The sequence below is a fragment of the Triplophysa dalaica genome, chromosome 18 (genome assembly GCF_015846415.1).
Source record: "Triplophysa dalaica isolate WHDGS20190420 chromosome 18, ASM1584641v1, whole genome shotgun sequence".
Classification (NCBI taxonomy): domain Eukaryota; kingdom Metazoa; phylum Chordata; class Actinopteri; order Cypriniformes; family Nemacheilidae; genus Triplophysa; species Triplophysa dalaica.
Genome location: NC_079559.1, coordinates 20,738,557 through 20,761,334, shown reverse-complemented (window position 1 = coordinate 20,761,334; position 22,778 = coordinate 20,738,557). Strand labels below are relative to the sequence as shown.

The window sequence follows — 22,778 nt, the reverse complement described above, 5'->3', positions numbered from 1 at the left end:
CGATGCATGTCGCAACAGTTATGCATCAGTTCTACCTTTTTAGTTCAGACTCAAACTGAATAATAAAACGAACAGATGTACCAGAAGACATTTGCAAGAAGGACTTCAAAATGAAATAGAAGTGGAGAGGTATGTGAACACACACGCTATATCAAGGTATTAAACAGAACAGCGGATGTTAGGCATGGAAGGGATAATTGACTGTAAGCTGTCTTTTAAAATGCAGTAAACAGCAGTTAACAGATTTATACAAGAGCAAGCATGCAGCTCAGACAAGCGTTTATCATGGTAACAAAACATTATTTCAGCTGCCTTTCTCTCTATGCCAGCTGTAAGAGCCATTATGTCTATTGTAATTCTGTGTTTTACCACTGGGTGGAGTGTATGCCTTAATGAGTATAAAGGTAGGCAAAGAGTAAGAGAACCAGGTGCATGTAATCAAGGGGAAGTACAACATTTCTGACCGTGTCTGGTGGTAGATGTTTGGAGCAGACGCGATTTCTTTAAGACTGCAACCCTATAATTGTCAAAAAGTGAATGGTCAAATATATGTACTATTATGTTAACATTTTATTGACTAAAAATGCGTTAAACACGTTCATCTCGAACGAAAAAAATTCGTTCAGAATCAGCTACTTAGGTCGGCTGACTCGATTTCCTTCTCATTCATTCCTGTAGCGTACAGTGCATTACTCTGTTGAAGCCCAGCGTCCATTGACTTCAATGGGGCTGCTTTAAACAGTTGTTTTCAGTGCTTAGAAACAAGACGGTCATTGTCACATATCAGCTTTTAAACATTGTTTTTTTTTTGTTATAAATCATAAATGACAAGGAGGCGGCAGCTTCTCGCAATGCAAAGAGACGGTTGGTGTGGGCGTGGGCGTGGTCTTCAGATTATGACGAGTATCACTCTGTGTCTCCATTTCCAACTCAGTCCCATCGTGGATTTTACATGTGTAGTCGAAAGACAAACTGCTGCAACCTTCATCGTATATTTCACACAATTTCACACCACATTCATTGTTTCAGTTTAACATAATTCCCTCATTTCCTCCCGTTGAGTTAAATATATATATATATATTAGATCGTTTGTTCATTAATTCATATAGTCTGAACTAGCCAGCTAGCAAACTGCACACGATGGCAGACAGTGCTAATATTGTCGACCTGATTTTGGCAAAGCCATTAGAAAGTCTTCCTTATCAGTGTGATTCGATTATTTTCTTTGTAAGTTGCTCTTTTAACCGTGTTAAAGTTAGAGCCTCATTTTCACGTGCGTTTTTCAATGCAGGAATTAGTGAGTAACATTAGGCCTTCTCGAATGTCCCTAATTGTGCCTCACTTCTCTGTTTAAGGTATGTTTTTTCAATTTGTGATCATTTATTTGACTGTTTACTATGTAATGTGTGAGTTTAACTTGATAGTTGTGTACCTCCAGTATATATTAATTTCATTAATTTCGTACTAAAATGCCTTGTGGTATATCTTCATACAATGAGACTGTTTGTGTAAAATAGGAACTTTATTATACACACAGTGGTTCAGCAATCAGTTTAAAGTACATTTATATGTGCATTTAAGTGAATTCATAACATGTATGTTAACTTTTTCTGTTATTTAATTTCCATTTATTTTTCCTGTGAGTACTGTCCTGTTATGTGGGGTAATTCAGCAACATCGTTTACATGTTAAATGCTATATAATGCCTTTGTTAAAGCATTCGAGCTCAGGCGGATGGTGTATGCAGACGGGGAAGCGGAGGAATTAGAGAGTAACTTTAGGCCTTTTCAAATGTCCCTAATTGTGCCTCACTTCTCTGTTTAAGGGTGAATAAATAACAGAGTATCATCACTTCAGTCGTTGTGTGGCTGTGTTTCCATGGTGCCCTGTGGGTACCACTTGAAGTCTGCTACACATGTGCAAGATTAAGTTGCATGGGCAAGATCAGGGTTGAGCATGCAATCAATGAAGGTGCTCGCATTCAAGTGGCTAAACATAATGAAACTGTTAAACAAAACAGGGCCTTCCTAAACCGCCTTATTGATGTGACATCCTTGCTTGGCCGGCAGGAGCTGTCATTTAGGGGACATGATGAGAGTAGTGAATCATCCAACAAGGGGAATTACAGAGATTTCACAGAAACATTAGCTAAATATGACTCTGTCCTGTCCACACAATTCAAGTCCTCAACTGTGTTTTCTGGTATGTCACACACTATTCAAAATGACTTGATCTCTGCTCTTGCAGCCACCATTTCTGAGATCAGAGATGAAATTCAGGATGCTCCCTTTTTTGGATGGCAAGTGGATGAAACCACTGATATATCCTGCCGTGCCCAACTCTCTGTCATTGTTCGCTATGTGGATAGTGCAGGTAAAATTCAGGAGCGCTTCATTGGATTTTTTGATGTTTCTGGGGGGCGAGATGCTCAGTCCGTTTTTGATGTTTTAAATGAGAACATGCAGGGCTACAATTTTAAGGATAAGCTTGTGGCACAGACCTATGATGGGGCTGCTGTCATGGCTTCAGCTCTCAATGGTCTGCAGGCCAAAGTGAAAGCAATAGCCCCCTGTGCGATGTTTGTGCATTGCTATGCACACAGACTGAATCTGGTGCTGTCACAGGGGGCCAAATGCTTGCCTGAGTGCAGAATGTTTTTTGCATCACTCTCTGGGTTTGCCACATTTTTCTCAAAATCCACTTTTCTGGAGTCTGCAGGCTGCTCAAGGTTACCCAGAAACGCTCCTATTCGATGGAATTTCACATCACGGATAGTGAGCACTGTGGCAAACAATTATGATGGCCTCCTGCAGACATTTGATAACATCATTGCAGATACGACAATGGATGATGATACACTGGATTGTGCCAAAGGCTTCGTGAGGAAACTGGAGGATTTTGAGTTTGTGTTCATGTTGTACACATATGAACAAATCTTCTCTGAGACTGATGTGGTCTTTGATATGGTCCAGAAGAGAGCGATGGATGTTCTTTACTGCAAGAAAATAATTGAGTCTCTTCTTGCATTTGTCAAAGAGAAGAGGTCAGAGGGGGCTTTCCAAGTTGTTTATGCCAAAGCAGCATATCTCACATCAGACCCAAGAGATGAGCCCATGAGAAAGCGCCGTCTGACCCAATTGCAGGATCCCCAAGAGCGCTACAGAAATCTGTACATGGCCATCCTTGATAACATCTTGCAGATTCCTCAACGTTTTTCAAATTTGGAAAGTATGCTTTTCTTAGAATAAGTCAATCCAGGGAAATCTAATGCCATGAGACAAGCATTTCCAGAGGAATAACAGGGGAAGGTGTGTGATTACTTGGTGTTCCTTAAAGACATGGAGTTGGACAGTGCAATGCCTCAGCTTTACAAACTGTTCTCATTAGTGGTAACAATTGGAGCTACATCTGCAGGTGTAGAAAGGAGCTTCTCCTGTTTAAAGCGGCTCAAGTCCTACACCCGTAACACAATGGGCCAAGGCCGTTTAAGCAGCCTAGCTCTGCTGGCCATTGAGAGGACACTGGTCAAGTCACTGGAAAAGACGCCTAGTTGGTACGACAGGGTTACAGAGCATTTTCTTGAAAAGGAACGTAGGGCAGAATTTACCTAAATAAATGGACAATTTTTATGATTTTTATGTAGAGATGGTGGTCTAGTAGGTTAAACCAATGAACTGGTAAATCAAAGGTTGCTGGTTCGATCCCAGCAGCCACCACCAGTGTGTCCTTGAGCAAGACACTTTTCTCCATGTTGCTCCAGGGGGATTGTCCCTGTAATAAGTGCACTGTAAGTCGCTTTGGATAAAAGCGTCTGCCAAATGACTAAATGTAAATGTTAATGATTTAGGCTGAAAATGAACTTCCCCTCTTTAAAAGATCAGCAGCCGCCACTGGTTTGGAGGCATCCAATTATACTTCATAGGCATGGTGCAGCAGAAATATCAGCAAAAATGACCTGAACAAACCAGATAAAGCATTTTTTGGAGGATGAATTTATTGTTTGTATATAATGCGTCAGAAACTAACTTGCAACACTTCTAGTGGTAAATGGCAATTCACGTCACTATACCAGCTCAACACGGTATCGCCACCTTTGTTACATGTTCCCGGGGGAAGGGTTTACTGTATTTATATTTTAGGGTTCTTGATGTTACCAACCTGGGGATAAGCTGTAGTCACTAAGAACAGTTTGTTGTAGTCTTTTTTATTGTTTAATACTGTTGTATGAGGTCTACTTATGACGATCTTGTGGTATTTACATTCAAAAACATCAAAATCAATAAGTAATAGGTTATTTTCTGCCTGGGTTTTGAGACCAGCAAAACGAAAAACGCTAAATTTTACTGGGTATAACACTCAGTGCTATGATGGGATAACAGTTTGTGTAGTAAACTTACTTGGAGCCTTCTGTGAAATTGGTTGGACATGTAACATTAGGTTACACATAATCAGGACATATCAAGCGATCTCAAATAAAGCAATAGTGACGCATGGTACAAATATTTTTACTCGCATAAGATTTCTGCGACATTCCTGTCGAATCCAATATTGACAGCACACCACTGCTTTTTAAATTTAGAGTTTAAATCCAGCGTCGACCTCTGCCTGGTTCACGAAGGAATCTGCGGTAAAATGAAGCGAACAAACGCTCAATGTTTTTCCCACATGAGCTAGAACGTCTTTAAAAATAAACTTCAACCATACATTACTAATGTCTGAATCCTAAGGAAGGTTATGGAGCGACTGTGGTCAAGTATTTTGTGATCTATCTTTGTCTATCAAGCAACTGTCTTATTGTGCACAGTCGTTATGGAGCAGAATTATTCTTTACTGTTTTTTCAGCTGGTTCTGTCAACAAAGACATTTTAAATAGACAGTTACGCCTGGACAGAAAAGATATGATTACTATATTGACAAACAAGGTTAGTCTTATTGTTTGAATGTCTTTATCTTAATTAAGCACGAGTGTCATGTAAATATTTACTGAAAAAGCAGTAATCGTTTTTAGATCATCTGAATAAATGGTAATGAAAGTAATTGTATCTATTACATTTAATTCACAGTAATGAAATAAATTCATGTCATCGAACGCAACATTTATAAAAGTTTGTTACATCATCCATAAACGTGATTTCTTATACATATCTGATTGATTATTAGTGGTGGAATTGAAGACGACAGTTACCATCATTTCACTTCTTCACAGCGCCATAAAGCTGCGCGGTTGTTGTTGTTTTGAACATTTCTGTTTTTAATGTGCCCTCTAGTGGCGGATTTTACAAACTGCGTCTTTAAAAAGCGAATTCTAGTTATTTTCCAGTGTAATTTTATGTTTTTAGTTTGAAAACAGTTGGTAAATAAAAAGCTCTTTTTTTTTCTTATATGATAGTTTATTAAGATTGATTAAATTTGACTGTTTTGATTGTCTGATAGATCATTTCTCCACAGGAAATAATTGTCTATTGCTAATGGATGTAACAGATTAATCACTAATTGAATAGTTGATTGAACACACGTGTGCTAAAATGTGAGTGATATAAATATGAAGAGTTTCTAGAGGATGTGAAACACTGAAGAAGGTCATATGTGACTGAAACGTTTCTTAAATTTAAACATGCACTGAGCACTTTATTTTGCCACTTGTGAATAACGAAGATTGCTAATATCTTGGCATGTTATCCTTTTTTGGAGATATAGCAAACAATTGCTTGCCTTCGGATATAATTGATTGACAACATGAAATCATGATTAATGCGGTTGGAATTCTGTAATTTGTATTTTTTGTTTTAAAAAAGTTGAAAACAAACTGGTGGATGAGATGCACACAAAGATAACTAAATTGAACTGTGACACAAGATATTTCAACTGTATTAACCTTAAATGAACTAGTTTACTTGTTCATTTTGGGGGTTTCCCCGGACAGGGTTTGATTAGGTTAGGACTAGGCCTTAGATCATGAATACATTTTAATTTATTAAAAAATATTGAAATATAGAGGAAATAAATGTGTCTCTTAAATCACAGCCAGGTTCTTAGCAGTGAAGGATGAAATAAAAATGTTTATAGTTTTGTTTGTTCAGAGCATGGGGGGTCTTCAACCGGGGGTCTGGAAATGTAAAGCACGGGTACAGCACTATTAAAACCAATGTTCTCTTTAAACTGCGCACGTGCGTGGTCGTGTGGTCTCATTTTAGCACCCTCGCATTGCTATTTGAACCGGTGTGTGGACAAAAACATCCATTCAGGGAGCAGAAGCGATAGAAGAAACCTCACATCTGCATCATAAAAAACCAGTAGGGCCTAGATCAAATAAGTACCTTTGCCTTTCTTTCAAGACTGCAAGTATAGGATCAGTGCGTTCTCTGTTTCCCTTCCGATAAGTTCAGAGTGCGCATGAATGGAGTTGCGTGCAAATAAAGTGCATTCTCATATTTTTTTGAACTTCTGTTCAAATTTGTTAAAGCTGTAAATCACTTTATTTGACAGGCAAATGAGACCACACTGCTTCTGCATTGTAAACTCTGACAAAACTATCGATCATGAACTGTTGTTTAAACTGATTCTGCCACCCTTGAAAACTGCTGAGTATCACTATGTTGTGAGGTAATGTAAAGCTGGGTATCATGCGTATTAAAATGAAAACTGAAACTGTGAAAATGTCTCCTAGAGGAAGCATGTATAGCGAGAGGATGTGGGCAGAACTGATCCCTGTGGTAAACCGGATTTGACCCAAGAGTTTTGACTTGCTCATTTACATAAACAAAAGAAGTAGAACCTAAACCAAATGGATATTGACATAAATCTTTGGTTGATCCATGCATTAAAGTTTTGATTTCATGCTGTGTGAGCTTGTTAATGTTATGTGGCATTGCGAGGTAGGACCATTCTTTTTGTATCCATTTTCATTTCCTTTATTGTTAATGTAATATGCGTATTTGTGTGCAGTTGAATTTTTTTGTTTGACTTGTTTAGTTGTAGGGTTTGGAGGGGGTAGTCTGTATGTTTTTGCTGCTATTTAGTGGTATATTCACACTGGGGGTTGTGTATTTGACTTTTGTGTGTGTGTGTGTGAGCGATGTGTTTTGGAATTTACAAGTGGCTGCCACTAGCCGGCCTCTCCATCTCCCAGATTACAGGTAAAGTATATATATTTGTGAGTGGATGTAGTGTGGATGTTCTTGGTTATAAGGTAGGTTTAGTATTAAGATAGAGTATGTTTTTTTGTGGTTTCAAGCACAGGGATTAGATTAGGCCAGGACTGCAACGTAGTTAAATTGTGACATTTAACTCGTTTTACAGACATGCCTTTTGTGAAAAAAGTGCACCATTTGTGTGCATTTTGAGATTAAACAATGGCACTGATATATTTTAACATATGTCAGTGAAAGCTGTTTTCAGCTTTTATTTTACTTTAGGACTAAACAGATCCTAGACTAGGATCCCTTTATGCTGTGTGCGGCCATGGAGGTCTGGCACAGTGCAATTTTAGGCGGCGCATTAAAGATTAATATATACAAAATGGTCAAACATCTACTCACTCTTGTGGAATTTTAAAACAAATATATATTCTGTGTGTCCAGGTATCTAAACTAATCCTGTTATTAAAGTCACACATCTGGTAATCCTAGTGACATACCTATTACTCCTGACTATCCCAAGTGTTTACCAATGTCATTCTCCATACCATCCTCCAGGGTTCCTGTTTTCTTCTCTATCCTGTGGAATCCCCATCTGCATGTGTGTGCTCTGGCAAACGGAAAAAGGATATTATCAGTATTCTGTTCATTAACCAAGTTAAATATCATCTTAATCAATACTCAACTCTTATTCACTAATCTGCACATGTAGAGGTCCAAAAAAAATACATTCATGTTTTACTGCTTCATTTGCTTCATTCTTTGACAATAACGACTTAAATATTTTAAATGTTCAATATATTAGTGGTGTCAAAATGAATGTGTTAATTGTTAGTAACTGTAAATTACTTACCTTTTTGCTGGTAATCATGTTTAACATAGAATTTCAATGTTTTGTAGCTTTTTAACAGTCAAGACTTTGACGAAGATGTTGGTCAATAAAAAGACTTTAGGAAAATGTGTTAAGAGAAATAACATGGACAGCAAAATAACTTAAATATAAGGAGCTTTATTTAAAATCTTAACAGTTGTAAGTTTCTAGATCAATTACTTTTCCCTAAACATAGTTAACATTGCAGATAACAACGATAATTTCAAAGCTTACAAGCTGTTAATAATTCTTGAGACATCACTATAAACTAAAAAAACTTAAATTCCCATGTACATGAATTACATTAACAAATGTATTGTCTGAACTGAACCCCAGTATCAACAGAACACAAAATAACTTGTTTTAATGTAAGAAATGTATGCTACAGAGTTTTTCTAAAATTGTATTACGCAGTTTAGATCCAACTCTTATCAAACACACCTGGTTCAGATATTCAAGGTCTTCAGGATTACTAGAAACTTCTAAGCAGGTGTGGTCTGGAGCTAAACTCTGCAGAGCTGTGGACCTCCAGAAATTGAGTTTGAGACCACTGTAGTAATAACAGAGAAATTGGTATCCAGTTTCATGTGTCAATTAAACGCAACTGATTTGTCTGCTTATTTATACCATGATTGTGGTTTAACTCCTACTAATGGTTTGGGTGTACATTTAAATTACAAAAATATCCTACAACGAAAAGAACATTGTCGGCATCTAAACAGAATTGTTGTGGTTTAACTCCTACTAAGGGTTTGGGTGTAGTTCTGAATAGATGTTTGAAAGTATGCAGCAGTGTTCTTCTTGGGCTGAAATAACATGATGTAAGATTTTGGTATGAAGTAGCTTAAGAGAATTCCATATATACTGGTTATTTGGGCCAATGCATTCAAAAGCAGGACGTATTTGCTTTGAAAAGTGAGATATATGGTGAAGTATGAAATCCAGCTCAGATAGTACATAAGCAGACTGAAGGTAATTGGTTTGGCCTCATTGTAACTTTTTGGCAGATCTCTTCCCATGTAAGAAAACGAGATGCACAGAAAACCAAGAAACCAACTTATGAACAAAACGATGCTGATGGTAACCGTGTTTCTCCTTTCACAAATGAGCATAGTTTGATCATTAAATGTAACTGAGTCCCTGACAGGATGGTCAGGTGAGACAGTTGCCCATAAAACACAAGAAATAAAATGAATAAAAGAAGAAAACAAGATGAAGAGCCACTGGCCATTGTGCTTTACCCACAGGCTGTGTAATTTAGGGAACTCGGCAGCCATTTTGAAGACGCAAACAATTTGAAAGGAACGAACAGTCAAACATGAGAGACAGATGGTGAAGAAAAACGAAAACATGAAATTTCTCAGAATGCAGTCAACAGATGTGGGTTGTCCGAAGAAAAAGAAAACACTTATGCTAGACATAGTTAAACTCGCCAACATTAGGAAACACATGTTGCCACCAGCAGACCTCACCACTGGTGTGTTATAGTTGAAGGCGAAAAGACAGAAGATGAAAATGAGCACAGTTATCAGACATGAAGTGAAAAAGATGACAACAATGGAGGTGATTTCTGTGAACTGAAGATAGACGACAGAACGAATCTTACATGCTGTGCTGCCCTCATCAGACCATTCGCTCTCTGCACATGGATAACACGTATAAGGGTCACCTGAAAAAAATAGTGAATATTTAGTATACTTCTTTAATCATAATCATAAGAATCGTTTTTACAGTCGCCTGACTCTGGGGTGACAAGTACCAAGGGTAAATTTACAAGGATATATTTCACATACTTTGGAACACCCATAAGTTTGGCTGTACAGTTGAAAGAAAAAGTATGTGAACCCTTTGGGCTTACTTGGATTTCTTCATAAATTGGTCATAAAATGTGTTCTGATCTTCATCTAAGTCACAACAATAGAGAAACACAGTCTGCTTAAACTAATACCGCACAAACATTATACGTTTTCATGTTTTTATTGAACACAACATGTAAACATTCATAGTGCAGGGTGGAAAAAGTATGTGAATCTTTGGGTTTAATAACTGGTTGACCCTCCTTTGGCAGCAATAACCTCAACCAAACGTTTCCTATAGTTGCAGATCAGATCTGCACAACGGTCAGGAGAAATTTTGGACCATTCCTCTTTACAAAAGTGTTTCAGTTCAGCAATATTCTTGGGATGTCTGGTGTGAATCGCTCTCTTGAGGTCATGCCACAGCATCTCAATCGGGTTGAGGTCAGGACTCTAACTGGGCCACTCCAGAAGGCGTATTTTCTTCTGTTGAAGCCATTCTGTTGTTGATTTACTTCTATGCCCTACAGCCCTTTCCAGCTTTATGTAAGTCAACAATTCTTGATCGTAGGTCTTCTGAGAGCTCTTTTGTACGAGGCATGGTTCACATCAGACAACGCTTCTTCAGAACAGCAAACTCAAAACTGGTGTGTGTTTTTTATTGGACAGGCCAGCTTTAATCAACACATCCAATCTCATCACATTGATTGGACCCCAGGTTGGCTGACTCCTGGCTCCAATGAGCTCTTGGAGAAGTCATTAGCCTAGGGTTTCACATACTTTATCCACCCTGCACTATGAATGTTTACATGTTGTGTTCAATAAAAACATGAAAACGTATAATGTTTGTGCGGTATTAGTTTAAGCAGACTGTGTTTCTCTATTGTTGTGACTTAGATGAAGATCAGAACACATTTTATGACCAATTTATGAAGAAATCCAAGTAAGCCCAAAGGGTTCACATACTTTTTCTTTCAACTGTATATATGATGTTATTAGTGCTGTGTCTCTATGTGAGACTGTTTTCAAATGGAATAGAGGATGACTGGAAGAAATGGGAAGTGATGTCTCAACAGGAGACAGTTAAAATGCAATTCAGGGAGATAAAATCAAATTTGGCCAAGTGTTGGTTAGCCAGATTTTTTTAGAATATAACAAAAAGTCTCGCCTACATTGCAGGTTATTTTGGTCAAAAACTGTTAACCTAGACTAGACAGTGTCTATAAAATACTGCCTTTTACTACACAATTAAAAATGGCTGACATGAGAAAATGTTTGTGATTACACATAGCAAGTTTTTTGCCAGTGTACCAAAGTTTGGAGAAGATACAGTATCAAATCCATTTTGCTGTGCACTCCATCTGATATATTGATGCCCTGTATGTGAGCAATCATGTAAATAGTAAGAAATATCACAAATATACAACCATATGACCCTTTGAAACACTCACCTTCAAATTCCATGACATGTTTTACATGTGTGTGCATATTAAAGAGCAATTTGTCTCAGTAACCTGTCCCCAAAACCCAAATCTAACAGTATTATTTTAATTATTTCAGTTTCCTCTTCATGATCATATTTAAATGGCTTGGCTGCTCTCCACCCTGGTGCACGCAAATGTTGGCTTTGTCATTTGCACACAAAATCGAACTTGCCGCGCATATTACATGATAATGCAACAGCGTGTTATTTATACGCAATTGATGAGACTGGGTTGACTGTTTTACACAGCTCCTGTCAGTACTACTCTTGTGTAGATCATTAAATGTTACGGCCTGACGGACCTGCAGGATGGCACAGAAGAAGAACACACTGTAAGCATTCACCAATAATGATAAAGAACATTTTATACGCATATGTAAACTATGCCTTTTAAACTATGCTCATTGTTGACTCTTTTCACTAAACCTGCTAAATTGAATACACGTAATTGCAATATACGTCTTTCCTGATTAGCTCCAGCCCTAATCAAACACAACTGGACATGTTAATCAATAGGTATGTTCGACTTGATGCGGCGCCGCAAGAACCACCAGGTAGATGACATCGGATTTCAGCGAGAGAGATATTCGATGAAATCCTTTAAAACGCTCTCGCTCTTGTGACACCGCATCAAGTCGTTGTCTTTAGGATTACTAATGCTACAGGCAGGTGGGTTTTTTCAGGGTTGCAGCTGCAGCTCTTTAGGACCAACATTGCCAGCCCCCTGAACTACACCATGGGAAGGAATATGTGATGCATCCAAAATGTTTTCAGTGTGCTAGAGGGCGCTGTAGTTCATGCCCTTGTATGTTGTGATGTGCTGAAGAAAACACAAGAGTGCCCCAGTAAATAGAAATTGAGTAAACGCAGCAATTGTCTTTGCGTGTCATTAAGGTCACATAAGGACATAACAGTATGACAGGATAAATGATTTCCTAAAGCCAGACTAATAGTCAAGAAACAATAGCTAATGTAGAAAATATTTTCCAAGGTACTTACGAGAATAATCCACGTAGGTGTTTTGTGGGCATTTTTTACACCGAAAACAGCAAGCATGAAATCCTTCATGTTCCCTCGAATATCCATCCCTACACTCAACAGAGCAGTTTGAGAAAGGAACCTTTAAAGAACAGAAATTGTTGTTAAAAAGGAAGTATCTAGAATAAAATGTAAAGATCAACAAAACCACCTACTTACAGATGTGTTGTTACGCCAGGGCATGAGAGTGTTGTCAAGGGTGAAGACAACTTCTGGATATGTGTCATAGGTGCCCACCATCTCAATCCGTGGAGAATTGGTTTCAGTGTGCCACAGCACAGCTGCATAACTGATGGTTGGGTCACCATTAACATCATATTTCACCTGACGCCCATTGAGAGGAAAATCCAAGTTTTTAATTTCTTTTATAATCTGTTTGACACATTAAGGACATAACACAGCAATTAATATTGATTACAATATAATATGATTACAATAAACTAACAGATGTATTCATGTTTCTTTATAAAGATAATTCACTTACCATGTATGGCTTTACTGTTGTGTTTTTGTAGCATTCGTTCAGGTTGCACTGCAGAACTTTATGTAAAGCATGAGCTACTGAATACATGGCAGCGTAGATGGCAAAGGAGAATGAAGGATTTTCATTGATAATGTCCTCTGCAGTCAACAATGCATTTTCCTTACATTCTTGATTGCATATCTCATTCTGGACTTCACTCTCAACATTACTATTATTATCTTCATTGGGTGTGTCCTTGAATTTATAAACAAACTCATCAAATCCAGGCAATGACAATAATCGCTCTGTAATGCCAATAACTGTACCAATTTTCTCAACTCCACGCTCTCTTGGAAGCTGCTGACTCATGGACCATGTTTCACTTGCAATCCAAACTTTGTCTCGGATGTTGTTTGCAATGGCAGCTCTCACTATGTTTTCTGCATATATTGGCACAGCGAACACCACAATGACATTAATGTTGAGCATATTGATATTTTTAAGTGTTTGATTGTAGTTTCCTCGTATTTGAAGAGTCTCTTGATAGGCCAAGCAAATGCCAGTATTGCTTATATACTTGTAAAACAGTCTTAGACCATCTTCACTGTAATTGTCTGGACCTCCAAGAAAGGCAACCCAGTTCCATCCATACCACTGTATGATGTGAATAATCATCTCTATCATGTCTTTGTTGCTAGGGACTGCTCTTATATAAGATGGATACTGAAGTTTATTACTCAAGGCATAACTAGAAGCTCCGTAGTTCACCTTTGAAACGGAAGAAAACAATTTTGCACATTTAAACATTTGCAGACGCTTTTATCAAATTACACATACATATATTATTTATGTGTATTTGATCAAACCCATGACCTTGGTGTTTCTAGCGCCGTGCTCTTACCACTGAGCTACAGGAAAGCCCCTTTTAGTAATATTTTTTACTTAATATTATAACATGATAAAATGAAAAATACACAAATAAACTTGCAATTTCTTTTTGCTTTTATTTGCATACAATGAACAGGTTAAAATAACAGAAAATATTATCTGTATTTTTTCAGACCTCAAATACTGCAGAGAAAACGTCTCTGGTTACTTGGCTGTAACCCTGTACCCTGAGAAAGCGGGAATGAGATGCTGCGTTTCAAACCCTATGTGAGAACAGTCTTTGTTTGACCGGTTGTAAAGCATGTGTGTCAAACACAGCAAAAAAAAATTCGGCTTTAAATAACCACGACAGGTGACGTGGCTAATTACACCCGCACCTGCCGGTTATAAATATGCATGAATGCGGACACGTCATCAGGTTCCAACTTTGTCTCAAAGGACGTCCGGGAATTGAGGCGTAAAATCTCGTTCCCCCTTTTTCAGGGAAAAGGGTTACAGCCAAGTAACCCGAGACGATCCCTATCACTGGATGCTGCGTTTCAAACGCTATGGGAGCGAGAATACCAACGCCACCGCACTGGAAGTGTCTGGATCCCCCAATGTTGTGTGACTTGTGTGCTCAATCCGAGAGGAGGCCTCAGATATGACTCTGGGATGTAGACTCCAGGACACATGAGCCCAGATTGGCATGGACATCCAGACTATAAAATATGACATATGTGTGCAGGACAGGACCAGCCCGCCGCATAACACACTTGCGGCCAGGGGACACGGCTTGCTAAGGCCGTAGAAGATGAAACCCCCTTGTGGAATGAGCCTCATAGGCCAGAGCAATAGCATCCCTAACCTAATGTGATATTGTTTGCTTGGTTGCAGCCGCCCCTTTGTTGCGGCTCCCATAGCATATAAAAAGTTGCTCTGATTTACGCCACTGGCTAATGCGGTGGACGTAAGTCTGAAGAGCACGTACTGCACACAGTAGGTGTAATCGTTCCTGCTCTGATGTTGTGGACGACGGAGGAGAACGGAACTGTAGGCAGATAACTCGGGTGAGGATGAAGAATGGCTTTGACCCATCCCAGGGTCAAAATTTAATCAGGACGGTGAGGTCGAGAGCGCCTGCAAATCTCAGATTCTCTAAAGAGAGGAGATTGCCATTAGAAAAACATTTTAAAGGTTGGAAGCCTGACAGGCGCTGACTCCATAGGTTCGAAGGGGGCGCTAACTAGACCGTCGAGCACAGTCGCTAAGTCCCATGGAAGGACTGTCTGTCTAGAAGTAGGCATCAGCCGCCTCGCTCCATGAATAAAGCGGGCGCCTAAAGGGTGTTTTCCCACAGAAACCCCATCAATCAAGGCGTGGTAGGCCGAAAGGGCGGCCACGTAAACCCTGAGAGTACCGGGACTAATCCCTGAGGACAGTTTCTCTTGCAGAAATTACAATACTGAAACGATCTGGCAGTGAATTGGGTCTGCATGGTGTGCAAGGCACCATCTGTCTAAAACGCTCAATTTAAGGGCGTAGCACCTTCTAGTGGATGGAGCCCTAGCACTTAGAATAGTCTCTACTACGTCAGGCGGGAACCCAGTGCCTCTCAGCTGGTCCCCCTCAGGGGCCAGACATGGAGGTTCCATAGCTCGGGACGTGGATGAACACTGTCCCCTGTGCCTGGGATAAAAGATCTCTCCTGACTGGGATTGCCCATGAAGAGTCGTCAAGGAGGGATACTAGGTCCGAGAACCAGATTCTATCAATAAGAGGCGAGACCCCTGTTGACGGACCTTCGCCAGGACTCCCGGGAGCACAGCTGTCGGAGGAAATGCGTAAAGACGTAGTCTGGGCAACGTATAAGCCATCGCGTCCAGACCCAGGGGAGCTGGATGAGTCAGAGAGAAGTAGAGGGGACATCCTCTGATCCTGCGTAGCAAAGAGGTCCACCTCGGCTTCGTAAAATCTTTCCCAGATTTGTTCGACTACTTCGGGGTGGAGTTTCCATTCCCCGTTTGTCACAGCTTGTCTGGACAGCATGTCTGCTCCCACATTCATATGCTCCGGGATGTGAAGTTCTCTGAGGGACAGGAATTTGCCCTCTGCCCAGGGAGAATCTGCTGGGCCAATTTGTTTAGGTAGCGCAACCGCAGTCCGCCCTGGTGATTTATGTACGAGACTACTGAAGTGTTGTCCACCCGCACTAGGACATGATAGCCTTGTAACTGCCGGAGGAAGTATTTAAGGGCCCGAAATACAGCCATTATTTCGAGGCAATTGATGTGCCAATAGAGAAGATGAACTCTACAGATCCCTTGGGCTGGATGGCCATCTAAGACCGCACCCCATCTTGCAAATTCAAAACAGACCGAGAGTGGGATCTAAAGTCAGAAACCAAGGTCTGAACCACATACTAAGGGTGCAAAGCCCCTGGCGCATCACCCTTATATGCCTCTGGGGGTTGGCCCTTGGATGAAACCCCCTGGCTCTGAGCCACAACTGAAATGGTCTCATATGCAGGAGGCCCAGAGGTATCACTGTGGATGCCGCCGCTATGAGACCTAGAAGTCTCTAAAAGTAATGATTTGTCACTTTCTGGCCTAACCCGATGCTACTCAGGGTGTTTTGGATGGACTCGACACGTGCAGGAGACAGTTGTGCCTGCATTTCGATCGAGTCCCAAGTGACCCCGAGATACGCTGTATTTTGCGTAGGGGAAAGAACGCTCTTTTTGATGTTGAGTCTCAACCCTAGAGCTTTGAGATGAGCTAGGTCGACATCCCGATGTCGAAGCGCTAGCTCTCGAGACTGAGCTAAAATCAGCCAGTCGTCTATGGAATTCAAAATGCGGATGCCCCGGAGTCGCAGAGGAGCCAGAGGTGCATCAATGCATTTTGTGTACGTGCGGGGTGACAAGGCTTGGCCGAATGGAAGAACCCTATACTGGTAAGCAAACCTCAGGAATCTTCTGTGTTGTGGCAAGATCTCTTTGTGAAAGTATGCGTCTTTGAGATCGATCGTCACGAACCAGTCGTGACACTGAATTTGAGACACAATCTTCTTGATTGAGCATTATGAACATGAGTGTCTTCAAGTAGCGGTTCAATCCGCGAAGATCTAGAATTGGACGCAACACCCCACTCTTCTTAGGGACTAGAAAATACCGGCTGTAATAGCCTGACTCTCTGTCTAAAAGAGGAACATGTTCTATGGCCCCTTTGTCCAGCAGAGCTTGTAATTCTTGTGTCAACAGATGCACTTGCTCCGGTTGCACAGAAGTGGAGACCACGCCGTTGAAACACGGAGGGCGATTTGCAAATTGAATTCTGTAGCCTTTGGTTACAGTCCTTTCTTCCCATGGAGAGATACCTGGCAGTAGTTTCCGCTGCCAGCTTCTCTGAAAGGAGTATCAATGTCGACAATTCGTCCTGTTGGGGGGATGCCAGACATTCGAGTGCCCTGCAGTGTGGCTGGAGACGACCGAATATTTATTATTTTTGAGACCGCTAATCCCTGAAACGCTGATAGCTGCGGGGATTTCAAAGCGGCCCTTTGAGGGTACCAAAGAGAACCCTCTTGTTTCTCTTTGAATTTTAGGCACCCCTTCCCGGGTTTTCTTCTTTTTGGAAGAGATAAAGCGCCTCAGGTTCGGCCCTCCCAAGGTGGCCTGAGGGGCACGGTGGGCCGCTAACCTGCCTCTGCGAGCGGGGGCACGACTCGCCAAACTCTCCCTGTGTGTTCAACCACAGGTGCCTCTCCACAGTAACCCTAGCAGCCATAGAACGGCCAATGGCACGGCCGTCTGCTTGGTTGCGTGGAGAGACAAATCTCTGGTGCAGCGTAGGTCTGAAAACACAGGGAGGAACACATCTCTGATCCGAGTCAGCCATGGTTTTAATTATTTTTCCTTATTTCTACACTAGGCTAAGTAACTCACTAAGTGCTTGGTCACTAGTGTAAGAATCTTGGTAATATCTTTTTTATATTGAAAGACTTTGAAAACAACAAAGAGGCAGACTTCTCCCTCACAACACACGCACACACAAAGCGGTCCTTTTAGACAAAAGAACCTGATGACGCGTCCGCATTCACGCCTATTTATAACCGGCAGGTGCGGGTGTAATTAGCCACGTCATCTGACAAGGTTATCTAATGCCAAAATATTTTTTGCCGTGTTTGACACACATGCTTCACAACTGTCGAAACAAAGACTGTTCTCCCATAGCGTTTGAAACGCAGCATTGAGTGTAGCCTTTGATAGGGATAAAATTCACTTATAATATTCACTTCATATTCACTTTTAAAGGGGTCATATGGCGCAAATACTTGTTTTTTCAGGGATGTCGAAAGTTGAAAGTCTTTTTTTTCAAAATTGGGTTTTCATTAAATTATTATTCTATAATATCATGTGTATCACCTCTGGAATTCACTTGCTAATACTGAAAAATAGCAATCTGCAAATAGCATGATGACCATTATGTAATTGTGGTGGACAAGAAATAACTAAACAGTATCAAGAAGACTTGTTCCGGCCCCAATCATACCTGAGGAACATTTGGGCACATTCCACCACGTTACTATGACTACAATCTACAAACAGGTCATGATAACCTTGTGCTGAGCAGGAGCTGAGTGAGGATTTATATAAAAATTCACAAAGATCTCTTTCTATTCATTCATTTATACCTAAAAAGTATTCAGAAGTATTCATAGGAACAGTAGCAATGTAAGTTGACATATGTGTATCAGTGGAAACATCTAAAAATAATTGCATTAAAATTAGTTTGTGATGATGATTTAATTATTTGATGTCATAATCTGTATATCTGTTCAATGATTATTCACATAAATGCACTTTATGTCATTTTAAGCATGTTTAGAGCACATTTGAGCGCCTGTAACAAGGTAAAATCCAGTGATGTGTCTGAGGCCTAAAGGCCAGAGGCCTGAAAGTTCTAGAGTTTGTGACATGTTGTTCTCTCGGAAGCTTGGGTACTTTTCCACTGTTCGTTGTGCATGATCCAGCAGTTTTTGATGACTTCATACCTATTTAAATTTTGCCCACTGAATCTAAATTTGTTTTTAAAATAAGACAATAACAAATGAACCACGGTAAGATACGTACCTCGTGGCCTATTAAATAAACTTGGCAGATCAAAGCATTGGATAACGAAAATAAGAGATAACGTGAATTTACCTGATTGGTTTTTGAGGAGTACTTCTCTCAGAAGTTTTTCTATAACAGTAGGCTGGATTTTCAAATGCCCTGGGGAACATCTCACTTTGTTTGATTCGAAAAATAAAGTTAACATCTTTGACACCTGGACCTTCTTTGTCTGAGAGATTTTTTTTGAACCGCAAAATCAACTTTTGCCACATCAGTACAAGGTATGAACGAAATATGAGGTATGAATGATTTGTAAAGGGCTTGAACCCAGCTTTTCATATGGTATTAAAACCATATAGTTTACTGGAGAAAGCTAAGCATACGAAAACACATTGATAGTTCTCTAAATGTGATGACACAAAAATGACATATTATCATGGGCAAAGGAAACTTTGGACATGGTCCCTAAATTCAGACAATCAAACGCCCAATGTCAAACCAGCTTTATGCCAGTGGAAGTCTAATTTTAAATACAATTCTTTTGAAGTCATGGTACTTCATGTATCAACACCTAATACTAAGGACAAAATAATTAGACAAAACTAAATAAGACTGTGAAAAACACATGTTCTCTTGCTTCGCGATGCTGGTGTTTTTTCCCCGCTACAGACGGTTTGCTCTGTTTTAAAGCCATGCCCATAAGTAAAGACACATCAACACATCACCCGCATGTCACAACATGATGTCCAAGACTGAGTAAAGTAATTTAAAAAATATATTATTAAAAAGGAAATTTCCACATGATTCCTGTAAAGGTGTATCCGCAAGTTAAAGATTTCTATTTGGTTCTCAAGGGGGCCCCTGGTGGTGTCTCGTTATTGCTTGTTAATCAGTTCATGCCTCACACCTGTTCCCTGTTGATTTTCTCCCCTTTAAATAGTCCTCAGGTTTCATTGTTTTGGTTCGGTCATTGCGTTACATTTGTCTGTGTGTTTTCTTGCCTCTACGCCTTGTTCGTTTGGATTACCTGTTACTTGTGCTCGTGTTCCTGTCTCTGTTATCCTGTCATGTCTAGTCAGTCGTTAGTTTAGTTAATGTCAAGTGTTTATTAGTCTGGTGTTAAGTCAGTCTTCGTTATGTGCTTTTATATTATTGTCTCTTCCTGTTTTACCCCATCGTGGGTCTTTGTTTTGTGTTTTATTGTTTAATAAAACCTTAAGTAAATGAGTCAATAAATAACAAAAAAATTAAACTGTAGGTCACTATACTTATTTGGATTTAAAGACTAGATCTTTTTGGCCACCATAATTTAAAGTTTAATCACATGACCCATAGTTGGCACTGTTGCCAAATTTGGCATAGACCCTAGGCCAAGGTGTCAATGATGTTGTAGTAGAGTAGGCGGGGCGAGACTGTGGTTCGAGTCCGGTGAGTAATTGTGAATGAGCGCCAGCTGTGCGCACACCGGGCTCGAATCACGTAGGAGATTGGGAGCATATAAAAGAAACAAGCGACCAGACCGTCGAAGAGAGAGGACCGGGCCCGAACATGTGTTATGGTTGTATTTGTATTTGTATTTGTATTTGTATTTGTATTTGTATTTGTATTTGTATTTGTATTTGTATTTGTATTTGTATTTATTTATGTTTATGTTTTGTTTGCCGGCGGTCGTCCATGAGGGGCCGCCGGCTGTTATTATTTGTATTAAATCTTTGTTTAAATGTTTGCCGGTTCCCACCTCCTTCCTTCCCTACTTGAATCTTATTACAGATGCCTTGTATCGATTGATCAAAAAATTGCTGAGATACATCCTCTGATTCATTTTTGGTCAACGTTGTTAAGTTTGTGACAATATTTGTTAAACTCTGTTCAGTCACTTCTGTGTGGCTTGGTCTGAAGATGATCTGTTTAGATTGGACCAGATTTAAATGAGGAGTAGCAATGAAACAGAATACTCTAATTTTCAAAATCGCGGCTACTGTTATGGTCGGAGTCCTAATGTAAGGCTTGATGAGAGGAATGAGATCTGCTAAGTATAATTTTTGTTGACCAAAGGGTTCAAAAGTTATAATGATTTGAAAAGTGAAATTTTGAACTGGTTCTGGTACAGTAGAGTGACCAAATGTTGGTGAGATAGAGACTCCAAAATTTGTGTGCCAAATTTCATGATTTTCCTCTTTATGGTTCTGGACTGCTATAGACTCCCATTGGGGAAGAAGAAGAAAATAAACAAACAATTTCAATTGGGATTGAGATGAATTGGGATGAACAATTTGTAAACTGTGTGAACTGAATTATATACGAGTAACGCAGAAGAGTTTTAAACTGCTGATTATTCATTCAGAGCTTCATTTTTAAATATGACAAAAGCTACAGCCATGGGTTAATAAGATTTTTCTTAATGGAGACAAATACAAAAATAAACTATTCATTTATATGAGGATCATAAAATATAACTGATGAAGTATAACATAATTTACCCATGGTATAAGGTCCATTGTGACCAGTGGTGCAATAGTGATAGTTCTTGTGCTTCCATATGGTCCTGTCAAGGCAATCACTTTAGGATGATGGCTGTTGAGTTTTTCTTGAGGTTTTATCGATCCATTCTGTGAGATAAAACTGAAGACTGATGGGAAGTTCTTAGTGTCGGAACAATGGTCAAAAATCTCATAGCCCAGAGAAACATTGGGCAGCAGGGTGGTAGAGTTATTGATCTCCTCAACAGCAAACCTCATTACTTGGAGCATCTGATAGCCAGATTTTGTGAAAGTGTGCCTAGAAACACCAGCAAGAGAACCAACAAAATTTAATTTCACGTTGAAGTTTTGCCTCGGATCACTAAAAATGTTAAATACTGAAGAATTTTCAGTACTGCCTGTGATGATCTAAGACTAAGAATGTGAAAAGCATTTAGTTGATGAAAAAAGAAATAAAACTTTCTTGCTTACCCTTTACATTCAATGGCCGCTGGGGAGAACATGGATGGCGCCAATTCAACTTCATGTACTGGAAAAAGGCCACCCAACAAGTAATCGCCATCCAAGCTGAACTCAGATGAAGCGCAAGAAACTTTGAAAAAAAAACAATTAGTAAAGCTTACAAGGAAAATATAAGCCCGACTCAGAATCATGATTACAGATGTGATGTTTCTCATGAAAAATGTTTGCGTTGTGATCTACATTGAAGAGAAGGTAGACTCATATACCATACTTAATTTGCATAAACCACTATATTTACTGACACAATTTTCATAGCAAAAACAAATAAGCATATGCCAATCAGTTATTAAATAGAGCATTACACCACACCACAAAAAAAGATGCAAAATTAAAATGTAAAATTGTATTACTTTACACACAAAAAAATGCTTGGTTATTTTTAACTCAACGTAAGTCAATATAGGACATAGGATTGTTTTAACCCAAATGCTTTGGTTTTTAGAACAAATATCTGAACTTGCAACAGAATTATCCACTTGTGATCAGATTGATGGCTCAATTGGATTGAAAAGCCTCTATGTAAATTCAATAATTAATCCGCTTGAGGTTGATCCTAATAAAATCTGTGATCGGACTGAAAGGGGTGGTGTATACTTAAAGCAATACGCAATCAAAAGGAGAAAATGAATCATGAATAAGCTTGAATAGAGTATTTTCTCAATCAGATTTAAAAAGACTTTTTGCACTTGCACAGCGTGATGCTCTGTCATTTTAAGGGAACAGGGACATGCGATATATGTTCTGCAGGGCTTGTGTGTCTTTTTGAAACATTACATACAGATAAGAGAGAAAGTTGTGTTCTTCTGAAATTTGTTTCACTTCCACATCTGAAAATATTGAATTCATTGACTTTTTACATCCAACCACAGACATAAACTGGGTTTACATCCGAATTTAGCTTATGGACAAGATTGGAATATTGCATAATACATGTGCATCAACCATCACGTCCTAATAAACTTGCACTAGATATCAGTCCGTAAAAGAAGCCAGTGAATATAATAC

The 22,778-nt window shown here is 39.5% G+C and overlaps 1 protein-coding gene across 1 annotated transcript; it reads right to left on the bottom strand.

Annotated features, from left to right (window-relative positions):
• Positions 1-8,742: 8,742 nt before the first annotated feature.
• LOC130407088 (taste receptor type 1 member 1-like) lies at positions 8,743-21,904 on the bottom strand. The gene is made up of 6 exons (XM_056729744.1): positions 21,723-21,904; positions 21,252-21,549; positions 12,810-13,556; positions 12,485-12,697; positions 12,287-12,407; positions 8,743-9,677 (listed from the first exon to the last, which is right to left on the bottom strand). Exons 1-6 carry the CDS (start codon positions 21,902-21,904, stop codon positions 8,743-8,745), a joined length of 2,496 nt encoding a protein of 831 aa, XP_056585722.1.
• Between the last annotated feature and the right edge of the window lie 874 nt (positions 21,905-22,778).